Here is an 18,178-nt window from a genome sequence, read left to right on the forward strand (position 1 = left end):
TAATGATGTGACAGCCGAATATTCATTAACAGCATTTAATTATTACTCTGGTCATTTATTACTATGAGAGGTATTGTGTCATGTGGCTTTAAATCAAGCTTGGCAGCATAAGAACAATCCGGTGTTTCAGCAGTCATTGGAATTTATAGGGACAGTACTGTACACCCAAGGCACTGGTTCTGAACAGGGGGGTTGTGGCACTAAAATGCATTTAAAAACTAAAAACCAAGATATTTTTAATGAATAAACATTTTTCTTTTTAATTTCAAGCTCTAAAATATTTTATTGGGTAGAAATAGTTTTTGTCGGTGGGGGCATTCAAATATTGCAGTGGGGGGCCTTAAAATCAGAACCCTGACCTAAAGCTTTAAATTTGTAAATGTATGCACACATTATTTACTGTTTTTAGTAAATAATGATTTTAAATTCTTTTTCTCACAGCACATAGGATTTTGAACCCTTGGGGAAAAAATGGCATCTTTAGTCTTAATTCAAATGTATTATTAAAAATGTTTCAAAAAGTTGTGTAATCGGTGTAATCAGCTTTGGAAAAAATGTCTGAAGAATTGGCAAAAAAAACACAAGAGAGGATCAAGAAAATATTAATAACAGATAAAACTGTAGTCAATATTTGCTTTATTTTTGGGGATCTCTTTATTTGTGCATTTTGCGTAAATTACATTACAACCCATATTCCTTGACAAACTGTATTTTTACTTTTCGGACAAATTATTTAGTCAATTTAATGCCCAAAAGTATAGTGTTTTGTCCATTTTGTACCAAACATCGCTAATATTGTACAAATAAGCCTTCTGGACATCACTTTTGGCCAATACTGTATGTCACAGGGACTCATTATAAACTTATCTTAAGGCATGTGAATCACTGTTTATATCAATGATCAGAAAAGATCAGCTTGGACCAGAATTTTAATCCAGAATGATTTCTTTATTTTAAGATTGTTAATGATGATTGAATTTTAATTGTTGGGTTCCCTTTAAAGCAATAGTTTACCCAAAAATGAAAATGATGTCCTTATTTACTCATCCTCTTGTTATTTTAAACCTGTGTGACTTTCTTTCTTCCGCTGAATACAAAAGAAGATATTTTTGAAGAATGTTGGTTGCTGAACATCACTGGCCACCATTGACTTCCAAGTGAATGGGGGACAGTTAACAAAATTATTCAAAATATCGTCTTTTGTGTTCTGCGTAAGAAAGTAAGTCATCAAGGTTTGAAATGACAATAAATGATGACAGAATTAGAATTTTGGGAGATCTATCCCTTTAAGCCAGGGGTCCAGGAAATCACACAGGTCTGGTGAAGCATAACCCTCCTCTGAAAGACAGTAACATTATTTACTCCATGGGGCCGCAAATATGTCACCATTATAGATTTCCCATCCTCCCCCTCTTCAGGTAGCTGTAGAACACAGGAAGTATAAGATGCCTTCTGACCTTTACATTATACAGACTTTCTTTCTCGGTAGGTGTTGTAACATCAGTAACAACAGTAATAGCAAATGAATGGGACACGTCAAAAGAAAGCCACGAATAAGACCCCGGAGATGAGCTGTGTCTGTATCCGCACAGTATATCCATCAGCTGGCCAGACCCTTCGGGGCACACAGGCAGACGAGAGGCTGATCTCAGAGCGGTATGTGACACTCCCTAGAGAGCTACTAGTGTGGGAGGGCTTTTCACCTATCAATGAACATCCCCCCCACCAGCACACACTAGCATTCATAGCTCATTCCCAGGAGCACTGCAGTGGGGAAGATGGGACTGCAGTAGCGGGCTGTGAAATGCCGATGAAGGCAATGAAATGTGAGATTCATAGATCACGTTGGATTGTTTTGCCCGTTCTAGGCTTTTCTAATAGGCTGAAGTAATTTTACTGCGCATACAGGGGCTAACAATTTATAGATGAAATTCACAGCAAAAAATATCATATCTTTGTTATGTATTCGTTTAAAGCTGTGCTTCTCAAACTCGGGGGGGCCCAAGATGGTTCAAAGGGGGCCACAGATTTTGTGACATTTTATGAAATATAAAAATTTATTATCAAGTTTGTGCAATCAAACATTAGAAAAATAAGACCACCTACAAAAATAATTGATGTTCCAGCATTGTATAACTGAATATGTTTTTTGTTTAATTAAAAATTTAAGTTTAATATTACCAGTCTTTATTTGGGGTGCCGCAAACAATACACTCTACACAAAAGGGTTCTTACAAAAAAAAATGTTTGTAAAGCCTGGATTTTCTCTTTTTTTTTCAACTAATCTTGTTATTTGAGCAAACGCGTGCCTGTGTATGCAGCGCAACTGGAGGAAAGCCTGAGAACTAGCAGCGAGCCCTTGAGGTTGGCGCCATGTTTCTTGAAAACAACACAAATGAGTTTTAGCACATGCAGGCGACTGCTGTACCTCCACGCCGGTCTCGTAGGCAGATCCATCCAGCAGCGTGACTTTCACAGGTACAGACTTTGGTCTTTTGGAGGATTTCTGAGGGGATCTGGACATCCTGCTTGGGGTTTTCTCTGAGGAATCATCAGTGTCTCGGTGCTCGTCCGACATCTTTGAATCGTGATCCTAATTGAAAGTCATGAAAGTGTGTACGGTAGCTTTAAAATTCAGAGATAGAAAAACAACTAGTCTGAATTTGGTCGAGGTGAATGTCTGCTATGCATGTCTTACTCTACAATGTGAAATGTTACATGTTAGAATATATCATATTATAGGGTTAATACATTATAGATATTGTAGAATAATAGATGTAAGCCTTACAGAGTACCCCCGCCTTTCTCCGTCTGGGGTGTTCTTTGTGGCTGAACCTCTTTCAGACATAGTGATCACTGATAGTCCTGGAAAGTTAAATACAAAGAGTTAGTATACAATTATTCCATGGAATATTAAAGATGCTATTAAAGAAACAGTTCAGACAAAAATGTATATTCTTTTATTATTTACTCATGATGTTTCAAACCTTTATACTTTTCATTACTTGGAACACACAAAAAAACATTATCATTTAAACATATTTTTCTCTGGCAGCATTTTTTTATATATAGTTTTATTGAATTACTTTTATTTGATTTACTCTTATTTTACTTCTATATTTGAAAATCTGTGTGAACTGGTAATCATTATTCTGTCATCATTTACTCACCCTTAAATTGTTCCAAATCTGTATAAATTTCTTTGTTTGGTTGAACTCAGAGAAAGATATTTGGATACCATAGTAGGAAAAATGACAATGGTAGTCAAAAGTGGCCCAGAACTGTTTACTTTCCTACATTCTTCAAAATATCTTCTTTTGTGTTGTCTGGTACTGTTTGGTTACGAGCATTTTTCCAAAAAGCGTTCACTGTGTTCATCAGAACAAAAAGTTAATGATAACTGAGTTTTCATTTTTGGGTGAACTATCCCTTTAACAGATGTTCTGCCTGAGCTGTCAAACTGATGTGAACAAAGAAATAATCTTTTTCAGCTTTCAAATAAAAAATGGCTATATGCAAAAAATATACAATTCTAGTAGTATAACATCGTAAACAATTATATTTCCTAAAATGTTATAAATATGGCAAAAAATAACACTATCCGGAAAATCAGTATTCTAAAGTCATTTGAAATTTTAATCATAATAATCTTTACGATGATAATAACATTTAAATCGTATCTGTAATTGAAATCTTGCTCATGTTTAGCCTGGAAAGACGCGGTTATTATGAGATTGTTTTACAGCCTTTCACAGCATTTTCACATTTCACAGCATGAGTTTAGACCAAGTTAATGATTTGAAATCAGTTTTAATAGTGTACACTCTGTCTTGAACATATGCTTATTCATATTACAATCTTATCTGATGTTGACCCAACAGAAACATCAATGTAACAATGTTGTCTTTGATTAACTTTTAATGATTCTTCAGATGTAAACCCTGCTAATGAGCACCAAATCTCTGACCTGTATGAACGAGGGATGTTTGACACGTGAAACTAATAAAATGCTAAAGTATGAACTGTCCGCACGGCATCATAAATTAAATGAATGCGCTAATATTAATCTTATATTCAATCACAATTCACACACTATTATAAATACACTTTGAGTAAAGTCACCGACTAATTCACTACTTTTAGAGGACCAGCACAGACACATCTATTTCATATATTCTCTGTGCTATTGTTTGATTTCCAGAAAAATCTTTATAAAATAACTGACGGTTTGAAGAACCGGTTGTAGTAGGTGTTGAATCTAAAAAAAGAGAAATGCTTAAAACCTGACAAAAAGTTAAATCCTTTTATAGCACACAGACTATTCTGTGTTTAATGGAGTTGAGGTGTCACAGCTTGACAATACCACTGTGAATATGCTAATCGCCTTTATTTCCATCTCATTCACTTGCATTACGCTGTACTAAAAGTGCAAACATCTCCTCCATTTAAAATCTCAGAATATCACAGAATATAAGCGCCAAGGTTCAAACAAACAAAACTCCCATGTCCCTCTGTTCGCTGTGCAGGAGTTGACATGTAATTCACCCGGAAGGCAAAGAGCCAGACCACTAAATGATGTGGCTAATCCATACATTTACCTCCAGTCGCTGACTTTTCTCTTTTACAAATGAACTGGGTTTAACTGAATCTCTGCAGAAGAGTTTGCTGTATTGAATCACGTGCCTCTTTAATTATTGTAGCTGGATTGTAGAGAATTCAAGTTCCAAAAGGCCAGACATTTTTTGGGAGGATCACATTCAAAACCACAGTGCCCATGTGTAAGCACAACAGCTACATGCTCCTATGTGCCATAGCTTAGGAAGAATATGCTACAATGATTCACAATGTGTGATGAAATGAGTTTTTTATAACCTTTGTGTTAACAAACGTGACCGTGGAATAACAGTCAAACCTCAGTAACTACAAATGACATGAATTAACTGAAACGACACATAGAGAACTAAAGCTCCAAAATAGCAGGTCCTTGTTTTTCCAGCTTCTTCTGTTTCAGTTAATGTGTCTTTAGATCAATATATTGATGAGGTCTAAGAAGGTCAGCTTAAAGTGCAGAAATAAATTCATGTTACAACTCTCAATAGATTGAGGGCGAACAGTCTGGTCATTAATGCAACCACAGCTTTAATGTTTGTATAAAAAAATATTTTGTATTTAAAGGTCCAATGTGTTTTTTTTTTAGAGGATCTATTGACAGAAGTTAAGACTGGACAATAATTTGATAACAATATCTATCGCGATAGATTTCATTTTGATAACGCTGACAATATACTGTACATTACACGTCCGTGCCTGAGCCTTCGCTCTGCTCCACGCCAGCGGCTTTACTAGTGTGATGGAGCGGCACCCCCGTCGTGCCCCAGTATAAATCTCTAGTTTAAGTTTAACATTGATAATTTTTGCCTGTATATTCATTAATAAAACGGATCTGCAACTTACTAAAGCTTGTGAAAGCGACGCAGCTGGACATCAACAGTATACGTGTGGCTCTCTTAAACGTTCATTGATTAACGATTAAGAGAGCCACACGTTTTTAACTCAAACAGAAAAAAATAAAGTTTAATGTGGCCCATCCTGCATCGGTAGTAAACTTTGAACCTGATCGAGCACGCACATAAACTATTTGTCCGATACACATTGTAGACGTGACACACGGCGCTGTGCGTCTCGTCCGGTGGCCATTGCCGCTTTAAAGTCGTCATTCATAATGAGGTGTTTGTAAAGAAAGTCTTGACTTCAAATCCAAGCTTTAAATGCCTTTGTGTTCATGAGATGAGATGATCCGTTATAACTTGTGCATCATGCCTGTCGCAAAACGATCTGTAAATCGATGTTTAAACGATCATTTCATTCTAAATACACGTTGTGTCGGAAAATAAATACAAAGTCACGAACAAGTTAAAACAGTTCTCAATGTCAATATCGTGGATAGAATGTAACATTTCTTTAAAAAAAATATAGCTAAGAAACTGAAGCATAGTGTATGAAAGACACTGAAACTAATTTAAATGGTTCTTAATGTCAACTTGCAGGAGAACATGGCAAATCTTGTGTAAAGTTTTGACAAAAACCCTGAAAGTACAGTCATATATTCAGTGTGCCCCAGTGGAGCTTTAAAGACACGCCATGCTTTAAAGCACATTTTGAAGTTATGGAATTATGTTTTAAAGCACATTTAGAGAAGTTATTCTCTCTTTTATTGGTAACATGATTCTAATATTTGATACACTAGGTAAGGGCACAGGACTATAGAAAAAGATTTTATTCTTATCATATGTACTGTAGTTTTGCACACTGCTGGCATATTGTATGATTTTGATCAGCATTTTATTGTTCATATCAGAGGGCTCTCACAACTTATATCTTATATTTTGCTTTTTGTTATATAGTTCATATCGTCATCGGAATTATATCGTATCGAATAAAATGAAGAAATATATTTCAAAATAATTTTGGCAGTATCGTCCAGCCCTAACAGAAATGCAATAAAATATACATAGTTTTGCAGGCAATATAATATACATAAGATTGCATTTCAGAGGTTTATAAAGACCTTACATAATGAGGCATTATGTTTTTATTATCTTATGAGTTATTTCTATCTACATACACCACGGGTCCTCTTACATGTAATTCTCCATGTTGTTTCTACAGTAGCCCTAAACGGACAAACTGCTCTCGTTTCGTAAATATGTTATCTCCTTCAGCAAAGAAGCAAAAATGTGACGACATCATAGTTCTATGTCAGCCACCGTAATGGCTTTAAAGGAAGAGGTGGAGTGAGCCGTTGGATGCAATTTGCAACCCCACTGCTAGATGCCGCTAAAATCTCCACATTGGTCCTTTAAACCAAACATAATGTTTTTTAATCATAATGATTCTTTATTAGCATAAACAGCAAAATCATAAAGTAATATAGAGGGAGAACACAGTCTTGAAAAGCATCTTGAAATTAATAATCTGAGTTATTCATTTTTTATATTTATTGTCACATTAAAAGGGAGGGCTGCTTTTCTTAAGATAGATTTTAGCGGTTGAACTTTAGACGTTAAATACTCTGAAGGTTCATAAACTAATATGGCTTAGGGAGCAAAGCTATCCTTTCTTCTGAAAGCTCAGTCAACCCTGTTTAGTGTTCAGAAAACTGTGTTTGCTTTAATGTAGCCACAGCATGAACGGACTTAAAAAACAACAACAACATTGTGGCCATTTTCCCCCAAAGAAAAATCCAAGAATAGATGAAACAACACAAAGCAACCCATTAGAATGGAACCAAACACACTCTCTCCGAGGGGACACACATAGCTGCACAAAATAATAGCACTTCATTATCAGACCACTTTCAACCACGTTGATAAAAAAATGCTATTGTAATAAAAGGAAGAGATTTTGCACCGAATCTATTCATCATGTATAAACACTTTATAAACACTGCCACAGAAGTCAATTTTCAATGTCTTGTCCACAAAACTGAACAATAATACATCAAAAGAATCTGATTCTGTTTCTCTTTAAAAAGACAAAATGTGTTCTCAGACAGGTGGACGAGTGAAGATTTTTTGAAGTTCAAAGATCCTTTTATAAAGCAAATAATCGATGAGACTATAATTCCACTGTTTAATTCCATTTGCTGGTAAACAGATAATGGATATTGTGCCATTAGTATCTAAAGTGGCAAGAAAAGACGAGATTAACATCCAGATTCAATGCCTTGGAGTTTTAAACCAAACATATGCCATTTTACCCAACAGGAAACATAATAAAGCAACACTTTGTAGTTTTTCGACCTTAAAATAATATCTCTAAAATTATTTCAGTGGTAGAAGAACTCTTAACCAGACAAGTTCTTCTGCCACTGCTACAACTACACTAACCACACCAAACAAAGCCCCGCCTATCCCCTGCCTGCAGAAGAGTGCAGCATGGTTTCCAAACACCCTTTTCTGCATTCCATCAGCTTACTTAAACAAATTCACATCTTTTGGGTGCCTACGGGGAAGGTTATACAGCAACATTTTTTACAACACTGTTAACAGACAATTGCACTTATCAACCACATGGGGGAGCAATGAGCAAAAATGATTTAGTGTTGCTTTAATAAAACCTATAACCAACCACTTGACTTAAAGGCCGAGTCAGTAAAATCTAGCGGTAAGGTTGCGAATTGCAACCAACCGCTCACTCCAGCCGTCACCCTCCTGTTCGAAACACTACGACAGATGACAGACATGGCGAATTATATGCAGAGGGACCCACGGTGTATATAGATAGAAATACCTCATTCTAAGGTAATATAAAACATAACATTGCATCTGTGTACACCTCTGAGGACATAGTTATAGGTATATTATATATATATATTATACCTATATGTATATTATATTGCATTTCTGTCAATAGATCCTCCAAAAATTACACACTGGACCTTTAAGATGATGATAGTGTTAGTACTACTGTTCATATTGCTCAACGTGGCACTAGCAATGGTAAGATTATGTGTTTCATTCCCAATAACCACACAAGTAATCAATTTTAAAGATAATTTGTGTTATCCAAGTTGACATTCCTTTTTCTTCCCTCCCACTGCTTGCATTTTTTTTTTTTTCTTGTAAACATATAGTTGAAATGTATCTTTTATTTATACTTTACTTGAGACTTATCTAAAATTAACCCTATATTTTGGCTTTATCTTACATTTTCTATAGTGTATACTGTACGGCCACAAATAAAATTGGCCAACGTTATGGATGTGACATAAAAACACTAAGAGAATGTTTTTGTTACAAATATACTGACCTATTTGTTTATATTTTACTAAACCCTTGTTGATAGAGCTTAAACATCAGAAAAATATCAGTCCATGCACAAGTTTTCAGTTTAAAAAATGGAAATAAACATGCGTTATGGATGTTTAGAAAAAATTAACATGTTTTTAAGGGGAGACAAACTTTGTCGGATGTATTTGAATTACAATGTGTAAACCGTGAACCAGTTATACTCAACAATAGAGTTACATTACTTCAATTTTCCTGTGCCCATTTTTGAGAAATATGTCATGTTATTGATGTGACAATCCTAAAAATGGCTCTTCTCTGACTATGAAAAACACAAAAAAATGCATTGCTTAAAAAAACAAATGCTTAAAAAACTTGGAGACCTCAGGTATTTGAACCACCAAATGTTCAAATCTGTGCTGTTAGTATAGTGAAATCTTTTGGTAAAAATGTCATTTTTCGTGGTAAGGTTGACATTTTCACATAAATGCCCAAATCCAAGTCCACATGGAAACAGAAGTAGCGATTGTCTTTTTTTTCCATATTTTGACGTATACCCGAGTGAAAAGACTTCAGAAATGAGAAAAATATATAGGGCGGGACTTGATTTCATCCCTCGACAACTGATTGGATTGTTAAAAGTTGAAAGATTTGATCGACAGTTTGCAATCTGTCAGTCATTGCAGCCCCACCCTCGCGCCATTCCTCATTACCAGAAGTGAAGAGAGGTCGTTTTGAGAGGGGGGGGACGTTTTTGATTAAAGATTACAAGTGCAAATTAATAAATAAAAAATATATATAATAAATACTTCACCAATGTGTAAAACAGTTAGAATTATAATTTTTAATTTCATGCCGACTTTAAATCTTGAATCAAATGCACTGATGCTTTTAATACAACGATCTTGTAAAATGCACGTATATATTAAATGTAATGTAAAATTCTAAAACCTCTCAAAGAGAAAGATTTCCGAAACTCTCTAAATGAGTGCAAGATGAATCGCAGCACGTCTGGTCTAGCCCTGGGGCGGGCTGGGAAGCAAATTTGGCCCTGGATTTTTCGGCCCACATCGGCCCTCCATCAATTCTGTCGGGTGGGGGATGGGGGGTTGTGCTGTGTTTCCCTCATCCACACCACAACTCAAAAACAGCGTTTTCAAATGTGTCTACTTCAGAGTGCGTTTTTACGAAAAACACAGTTTTTGTTGATAAAAAACAATGTCTCAGTGTTGACGAAAGGCCAAAAGACGTGTGTGATAAGTGTGATAAGTGTGGACAGGGTATTAGACAGGTAATCCCATAATAAAACATTGGCATAGCCAAAGTCATTCAGTCATCTGCGCAGCAGTACTGGTCCATCATTTTTCATAGGCATAACTCGTAATATATGCTTCACTTAAAAAACAACTGTGAAATTCATTCTTTTAAAGATATGCCTATAACCATGAACGATTTGTGGAATGCACTGATTCGTTTTTTCTCAAGTCTTCAAAAGCTTGTTTTTATGTGTTGAAGAAAAATGTGTAAAGGGATTTAAACAAATAGCACACGTGAGATTTGTTTCTCTAATGGCATCCGTTTCACCCTCGGATCGGTATAAATGAATGACTGTTCTGGTCAATACACACCTAATCAACAGACTGAGAAAGATAAATAATCTGAATGCATGCTGTGTTTCAGCATTTACTTCAGCCTTTTTTGTATTGATTTTTCTCCTTAAAGGTTTTTGTTTTCATTTGTTTTTGTATGTCAGTGAGTCTGATATTTGTAAATTTCACAATTACAGACAATGTTAAAGGTGCAGTGTAGGAAATTTAGCACCATCTAGTGTTGAGGTTGCAAACTGCAACCAACAGCTCACTCCGTTGAAAGATTTTGCCCCCCATTGACTCCCAGAGCTGGAAAAAATTACTTCTGTCTGGTTATAATCATTCTTCCAAATATGATGACAGAATTTTCATTTTTGGGTGAAGTATTTCTCAAAGGCTGTTGGGTGCTGCCATTCTGATTCGTGATTCGTCTAATCCCTCTATCCGCATTTGTATTTGCGCTTCGGCTCATGCGTCTGCCCCTGCAGTGGCATAACTATATCGGCCCTCGCAACCCAAAAACAGACCGACCCACCGGGAATCTTCCAGGCCCTCCCAATTAGTCAATCCGGCCTTGAATAGAAGATTTAGGGGCTTTATACACCTCTGAAGACATAGTTAAGGATATTATTGTCACAGTTGATGTATGGAAGAACCCACAGCGGAAGGGTTAACATAAAACTTTTAATAATAAAAACACGACCTGAAAATCATGACAAGAAGAGACAGGATCATGACATTTATATGGCATTTCTGTCATTAGATCCTCCAAACAATTACACATTGGACCATTAAGATTAAAGATTATACAGCAAATTATTTAACAAATACTACACGGACAATCAGTGAATCCCTCTGAAACTATTGGCACTAGGAGATATTTTAACACTTCCTTAGCTTCTATCATCTTTTGGATCACATAATCGTGTCTAATTCACACCATTGTGGGCAATATCATCTCCTTTTTGAAGTCTTTGAAAGAAAGAGAGAATAGCCTTTGCAGACAAAGAAAAATTATGATGATCCAATCTGATAGTGGTCTAGACTGCTAAAACACATTCTCATATAGATTTCAAACTCAAAAATCTATTTTCTGTATTATTCACTTAACTCTCATGCCATTCTGAACCTATATGACTTTGTCTTTTTTTAGAAATCTATTCCTAGCTTCTGAAGCTGTTCAATTTACTCTGTAATACAACATAATGAAGTGTTGTGTTTTTATTACAATAGAATAGGCTATTCCTATCTACATAAACCACGGGCCCCTTGCATGGAATTCACCATGTTGTTTCTACAGTAGCCCTAAACGGACATTCTGCTCTACAGAGCGCTTTTAATAAATACATTATCTCCTACTGCAAAGAAGCGAAAAACGTGACGACATCTTAGTTCTGTGTCAGCCACTGTAGTGCTTCGAAAAGGAGTTGTGGAGTGAGCCGTTGGTTGCAATTGGCGACCTCACCACTAGATGACGCTAAATTTCATTAACTGGAACTTAAAAACTGTAACAAAACTACTCGATGCGTGTTCACATGCCATATTTTAATATACATAACCTCAAATTAGATTTTATTGAGCGACTAACATTACAGTCTTTTTCTAAAAGCAACGTGACTTGTCTCCTCATGGAGCTTTCATTATTTGAAAGAACCCGGCAGGAACATTCTGACTGATGTCTGTCTTTGTGTTTGGAAGAAAGAAACTTGTTTGAAATGACATGAAGATAAGTGAATGAAGCCAGATTCTTCATATTTTGATGAACTTATTATGTAAATGAAGAGGATGTTGTAAAAAACCATTCTGAACAAGCTAAAAATGATTTGCCTGACGCCTTTATTAAACAAAAGTAATCAAATGCACTCTTTCAGCTTTCTGCAGTCTCAAAATGTAAGGAGAAGAGAAAATGTTTTGTTTAATGTGCAGCATAATCTCCAGTAAAGAGTTGTCCATGATCAAAACCGCTTTGACACAAATGATGACGGGTCATTAAAACATCGATAAAGAGATCAAGCTGCCTCATGGCATCTAAGTGCTGCACTGAGAATTAAAACTGATCGGGAGCCAAAGCATGTTTGAACACAAAGCATTCTCAGTTTGTTTATTAATAGAATTTCAGAAGTCAGGTTTGATCGCAAACCATCTGAACGGATTATTGATGCCGATAATTGATGCTGTCTGATTTCTATGGCAGATTTGTAATAATACACAAATCACAAATGCTAAAAATTTATCTGCAGTGATCATGATATTATCGCACACAGACATTATGGAACAAGACTGCTGCTTCTGGTTTGCCAGTTCTGCCATGCCGCACATTGGGGGCGCAGTGGTGAGCTGGCATCGCCCAGGCCATATGGACATATTGAGAAGTGATCCTGATGTAACCGGTGACATAGAAAAGAGGCCACCCTTTCTTTCAGTCACAAGGCGCTATCAAAACAATAACCTTCAACCGCCAAAGCCGAACAACAATTAACACAAATAGAAATAGTGCTACAAATAATGATGACTAAAGCCAGAAGAGGAATAATTATAAGCAGTTGAATTTGATGCATCATTACGCTCAAGGAAAGATATTCGTGAGACACGTGCCTAAATGTACTATATTAAATTCTGGTGTCATGATCAGCTTTCTATTCATTTTTGAGGTAGACAAAGAGAACGACTTCCTTTGTGCATCATGATTTCCAAAGCATTGTAAACAAAAGATGACTAAGAATTAGATTTTAGAATAATTTCTATTATTGAAATGTAGCATTAATATCAATGTTTGAATAATCATCAGAAGCTGTGAAACACGGCACAGTAGTTTTGTTGAAAGACAATTTTATAAAAAAATGTCTTAACTTTAGAGGGATAGATCACCCGAAAATGAAATTCTTTCACTATTTATTCACTATCATGTCATTTTAAACCTGTATGACTTTCTTTCATCTGCAGAACACAAAAGAAGATATGATGCTCATATATATGATGCTCATGATATAGGTATCAAGAATGATGATAACCGAACAACATTGGCACCCATTTAGGTCAATTGTATGAACACAAAACCACGAAAACATTTCTGAAAATATCTTTGTTTGTAGAAACGAAGGAAGAAAGAGAGAGTGAATAAATGATGAAAGAATTTTCATTTTCGGGCAAACTATACCTTCAATGTATATTAAAAAATCTCTTGGTGAGTCTAGGTCTTGTGGAGGGCAGTTCAAGTAAAAAAATTTAAGAAAAAAAAAAAGATGAAACATACCACGCTAGAAGAACATTCTAGTTGTCAGATCTGATGAGGTCTCAAGTAGTAAAGTTACAGTGTTATTGCCATGAGATAAAATTTGTTAAGTGGATTTTGGTTCTCATACCAACAACCTTAATGTCCGTTTCTGCACAAAACGATCAAAATTTTGAGCCTAGGAAATTGTAAATATTTTTCCTGCAGTCTGTTTTCAGTAGCCATACCTCTTGGATTTATTTTCAATTTGTTGATCATAAAACAGGTTCATCTCATTGGTTTACAGCCTCTTAAACTAAACTAAAATATCTCATATTATTACCTTAAAGGGGTCATATGACACGGCTAAAACAAATATTATGATGTTATGCAATGTGTATATACCATTTAGGTTAGGCTGTATTTTCCACATACCGTGCATGTTTGTATCTCCTCTTTGCTTCACCTCTCTGAAACACGCAGATATTAAAAAAATCTCATCGCTCTGGAAAGCGAGGTGCGCTATGGTTGGTCAGTTAACCAGTGCGTAGTGATGGTCAAATACTGCGAGCGTGTGACAGAAAAGTGACCCCTCTTACCATATTTGGAACATCAGGTTCCAAATCAACTTTGCTGACGGGTACGCCCATCCTACTTGCGCATACATTTTGCCGGTCTTATTCAAATCATATCACGAACTGACGTAGATTTGTGTGGGTGTGGTTACACGAGGCATTTCAGGCAGGTTTGGGTGAGCATTTGTTAGATAGATGCATGTTTTGTTCCGACACTTTCATTTTTGCCATTTTACATGTCAGAATACATGCATGGGCAACTTATAACACACCACCATAGACACAGAAACATACGTATTCGTGCCACATGACCCCTTTGATGTTTATATTCAGAATAAACACTAAATCACACAATACAAACAATACCTTTTTACAGCAATAGTTTTCTGGTGTTGAGCAAGATGCCTTTCTGCGTAGATAAATGCCCCCTACGCCAGCAAAATGATGGGGAATAATTTCCTGCAAAATGACGGCCACACTACGCCATTTGTCACCAAGCGTCTTCTCTTTCACTTGCTCGCTGCAGCCTTGCTTTTGGGAAATGGATCTACACTTGGCGAGCGCTTCTCCGTAGCTCCGAGCACGATCACTCATCTGTAGAGCAATCTGCTAAAGGAATCCATCATTTATGGCATAATTCATGCCAGTTTGGGAGAAAGGAAAAGGACAGAGGCTCTAGTAACTCAAGACAAACATGTCAACAGTTCACACGAAACGATTTCGGGCAAGGACAAAATGTGCACGAAGCAGATGCAATGATGGATTGACTCTGAAATCACTAAACAACTGCGGCACTTTAAAGTGGGGTATTTCAGTACAAAATGTTTTTGATTTTAAATCTTCAAGCACTGAAATAGCGCTTTAGGTTTTTAAAGGTACAGTACAGAATTTAGGGCTCTCTATTGACATCTGTGGTTGTAACACAAAATCTCATGTATTTTGATAAGGTATTTTTATTACTATATTTTTTTAGACAATTTTCCACCAGCTCTAAATGTAAAGCAGAGTTATTGTAATTGTTTTAGTTTTATGATATTTTGTTAATAATTGAATTTGCTTTTATTATTTATTTATTTATTTTAGGTTCATTTTAGAATATTTTTTTTAGTTTTTTTTATTCTAATATAATAATTTTAATGCCTCAGGCTCACCTTAAATTTATTTCAGTTTATTCCCGAGGCAACATTTATCTTTTTTTTAAGAAAGTCATTTAGTCTCAAGTTCAAGATTTTCTAAAAAATATTTAGGTCAAAGTTTTATTCGATTTCCAAAACCAGAATTATTTTAATATTTTTAGTTCTCGATTTAGTAAACTTAAAACCATTATGTTAATAAGACATTTTTATTGGCTAATTAAAAGCGACTCGAGGTGGGATGTGCTTTTGAAATTTTTTGGTACAAAAAATAACCAAGAATCTTCCATTGTATATCCTACCTCTAGGTGAAGATGTTGTCTTCTCTTATGTCAAACACATTTCTCTTTTTATTCAAAATAGGCTTTGTCATATTCACAGAAGTCAATGGTATTTGCCTGGCACTATTAATGTTGCGCTATTACTAGAATTTCATTTAAGAAGTGTTTGTGTGCATTTTCTATTGATCATGGCAGCAGTAATTGGCCATAACCGGATTTATGGTATAGTGAAGTGCACTTTCAGCATTTACAAAAGCCCATTCGAGAGCTTGCAAGGAATGTACAAGGGTATGCCAGACCAAGGTGGTCTGCTTCATCCTACACAACTTGATAACGAAACTCAAAATCAGCTTGCAAAAGAGAAAATTATGCAGCTGAGGCTAAATCGTTTTACGTGTTTTAGAGATTTCATAATTCGTGACCTGCATAACAGACGTGCAGTGCATGCAAATAAACGACACAAACAGCGGCCGCGATTGATTTTTAGTAAATTCCCCTCTTGGTTACTCTCGCACATGAAGACAGAGTGATGACCAGAGCAGTTTTTGAAGGAGCTGTCACTACTTTTCAAAGTGGTGCCCTTTCAAACGACACAAAACCTCCCTTGTTCAATGCTTTAAAGAGTTCCAAAAAAGTATTTTATCAACTAAGCGAGTGTGTATAAAAATCTGAGGATATGACACCTCCATTTTGCAAGCTCTACTTTCCATATGTATCTCTTCAAACAGCACGTCTATAAAGACATAATGCAAAGAACAGCCTTCATGTAAACAAATAAAGTCTCAAGGCGCTCATGTGCGGCAAAACATATTAACTTCGGATTCATTTGCAGCCTCGAGCCAATGAGTCTTCAAACGGTGGCGAACAAAAAGTGATGATATCATCAGAGTAATCACACTCGTAGAGGAGGAGAAAAACAAAGCAAGTAAAGCGTCTTCCTTCAGGACCTTTAGTTAGCATGCACATCACACACAGCCCCTCTCAAATTAATTGAAGTATTCATATTAATGCTGCTTACCCCCAATCCATCAATCTACTCTGCCCCAAGTTTGGCTGAGGTACCGTCCGACCAGGAAGAGTCCCAAGAATGAGACATATCTGTCAGCAGTTTGAAGCTTTAAGGTCTCTATGAAATCCTTTCAGGGGGATGTTGCCCGTGTTTCTCAAAGGCATCCTATGAAGCAACAGGAGTTAAATAGAAAAGCTGCCAAGCATGTTTGGTTCTCAGCGAGGGTGTTAAACCTTAAACCAGAGAGGCCTTTTATTGCTTGGATGGGATACAACGCAGTCCAGTAAAAGTGTGGACAACGTCTCTATCCTGCTCAACTATAGCAGCATCACATCAAGGTGTAAAAAGGCCAACCAGAAAAATCCTATCTAATAGCATTTTTTGTGGTTCAATGACTGCATTAAAAGATTATTAAACGCAGAAGAATTCAATATACCTATTTACATTTACAAACAAATTGAAACAAATACTGTATTATAAAATATGAATACATCCGCTGAAAAAGTTAATGGATCATTCTAAATGTTGGTTTGCGGTTTGCTTAAAAGGGAATATGAACTTGTTTTTTGCAGTTTTTGAGGTCTAAAAACTAAAGAACATATTTTCTAGTATTTTGAAATGTTTCTCCAGTTTTAAGTTTCTACAAATAAATGCAAATATATTTTTTTATTTGAAATTTGGAAGAATAGTACAGTAGTTCACATAAAAACCTATAAAAATACCTTGAAATAGTCAATCTGGCACTGTATATTACATCTGCATTGTGCATTGTGCATTGTGTGTCTGATTATTATAGAATATGGATCATATGTTAACTATCTCAAATAAAAAATAAAAATGTCTCTCAAATAAAAATTCACACCCGCAATGTTACATACAGTATTCCTCCTTACTCTGCACATGAAAATAAAAATATAGTTCTCTTACTATTTAATGTTCTAAAGAGTCACCGCATCTCCATTTGTTGGATAGTATTGCTTCTGAACAGAAATCCAATAAAGTATGTTGTGTCTCAAAAACATTGTCCTTTTTTGTCACATTCATAACACATGTTTCCATTTTTTAAAATAGAAAACTTTTGCATGACCACACATGAATGATTTCTGAAATAATGTATATTATTTATAGAGTATATTCATGTTTTTAACATGTTTTTACATTATTTCCATACATCAGTTATCAATAAAGAATGTGGGGGGAGAATGTGGCGCTTCGGATCACAGAGCAGTTCAAGGACGTGCAATAAATGCATACTGAATTAGACATAGATCCTCTTCCAAGGACATGCCATACATTTCTAATGAAATCCTCCCTTTCTACAGCATTCACAAACAGATACGGACACAAATACTTACACAGTGATCATTTTGTCATATCTTTTTGCTCTATCAAATTACAGAGGCTCCTGGAGGAAAAACTATTGCCAGAGGGCTAGCTTGATTAATTTTACTTAGCGTTTTCTTCCCAGATGAAATTAAGTTCAATTACGGTGAAAATATGTTTACTATCTTTATTATTATAGTTATTTTCACCGCTGTCAGAAAAAACATTGACTTCAAAATATCCAATGTGACACAATGATAGAGTTTGG

The 18,178-nt window shown here is 35.7% G+C and overlaps 1 protein-coding gene across 8 annotated transcripts in view; it reads right to left on the reverse strand.

Moving 5' to 3' along the window:
• Positions 1 to 18,178, reverse strand: part of si:dkey-178k16.1 (band 4.1-like protein 1) — a 46,762-nt gene that overhangs the window by 22,371 nt on the left and 6,213 nt on the right. For 7 of the 8 annotated variants that reach the window (XM_056732768.1, XM_056732763.1, XM_056732765.1 and 4 more), the window contains exons 2-3: positions 2,789 to 2,865; positions 2,429 to 2,593 (exon numbers count right to left, since the gene is read on the reverse strand). In XM_056732768.1, coding sequence (XP_056588746.1) covers positions 2,429 to 2,593; positions 2,789 to 2,848 — 225 coding nt within the window. In that variant the 5' untranslated portion in view covers positions 2,849 to 2,865. Of the gene's footprint in view, positions 1 to 2,428; positions 2,594 to 2,788; positions 2,866 to 14,530; positions 14,823 to 18,178 lie in introns of those variants that run through there. The other variant, XM_056732762.1, reaches the window with a different exon arrangement.

Source organism: Triplophysa dalaica, chromosome 20 (genome assembly GCF_015846415.1).
Source record: "Triplophysa dalaica isolate WHDGS20190420 chromosome 20, ASM1584641v1, whole genome shotgun sequence".
In the NCBI taxonomy this organism is placed as follows: domain Eukaryota; kingdom Metazoa; phylum Chordata; class Actinopteri; order Cypriniformes; family Nemacheilidae; genus Triplophysa; species Triplophysa dalaica.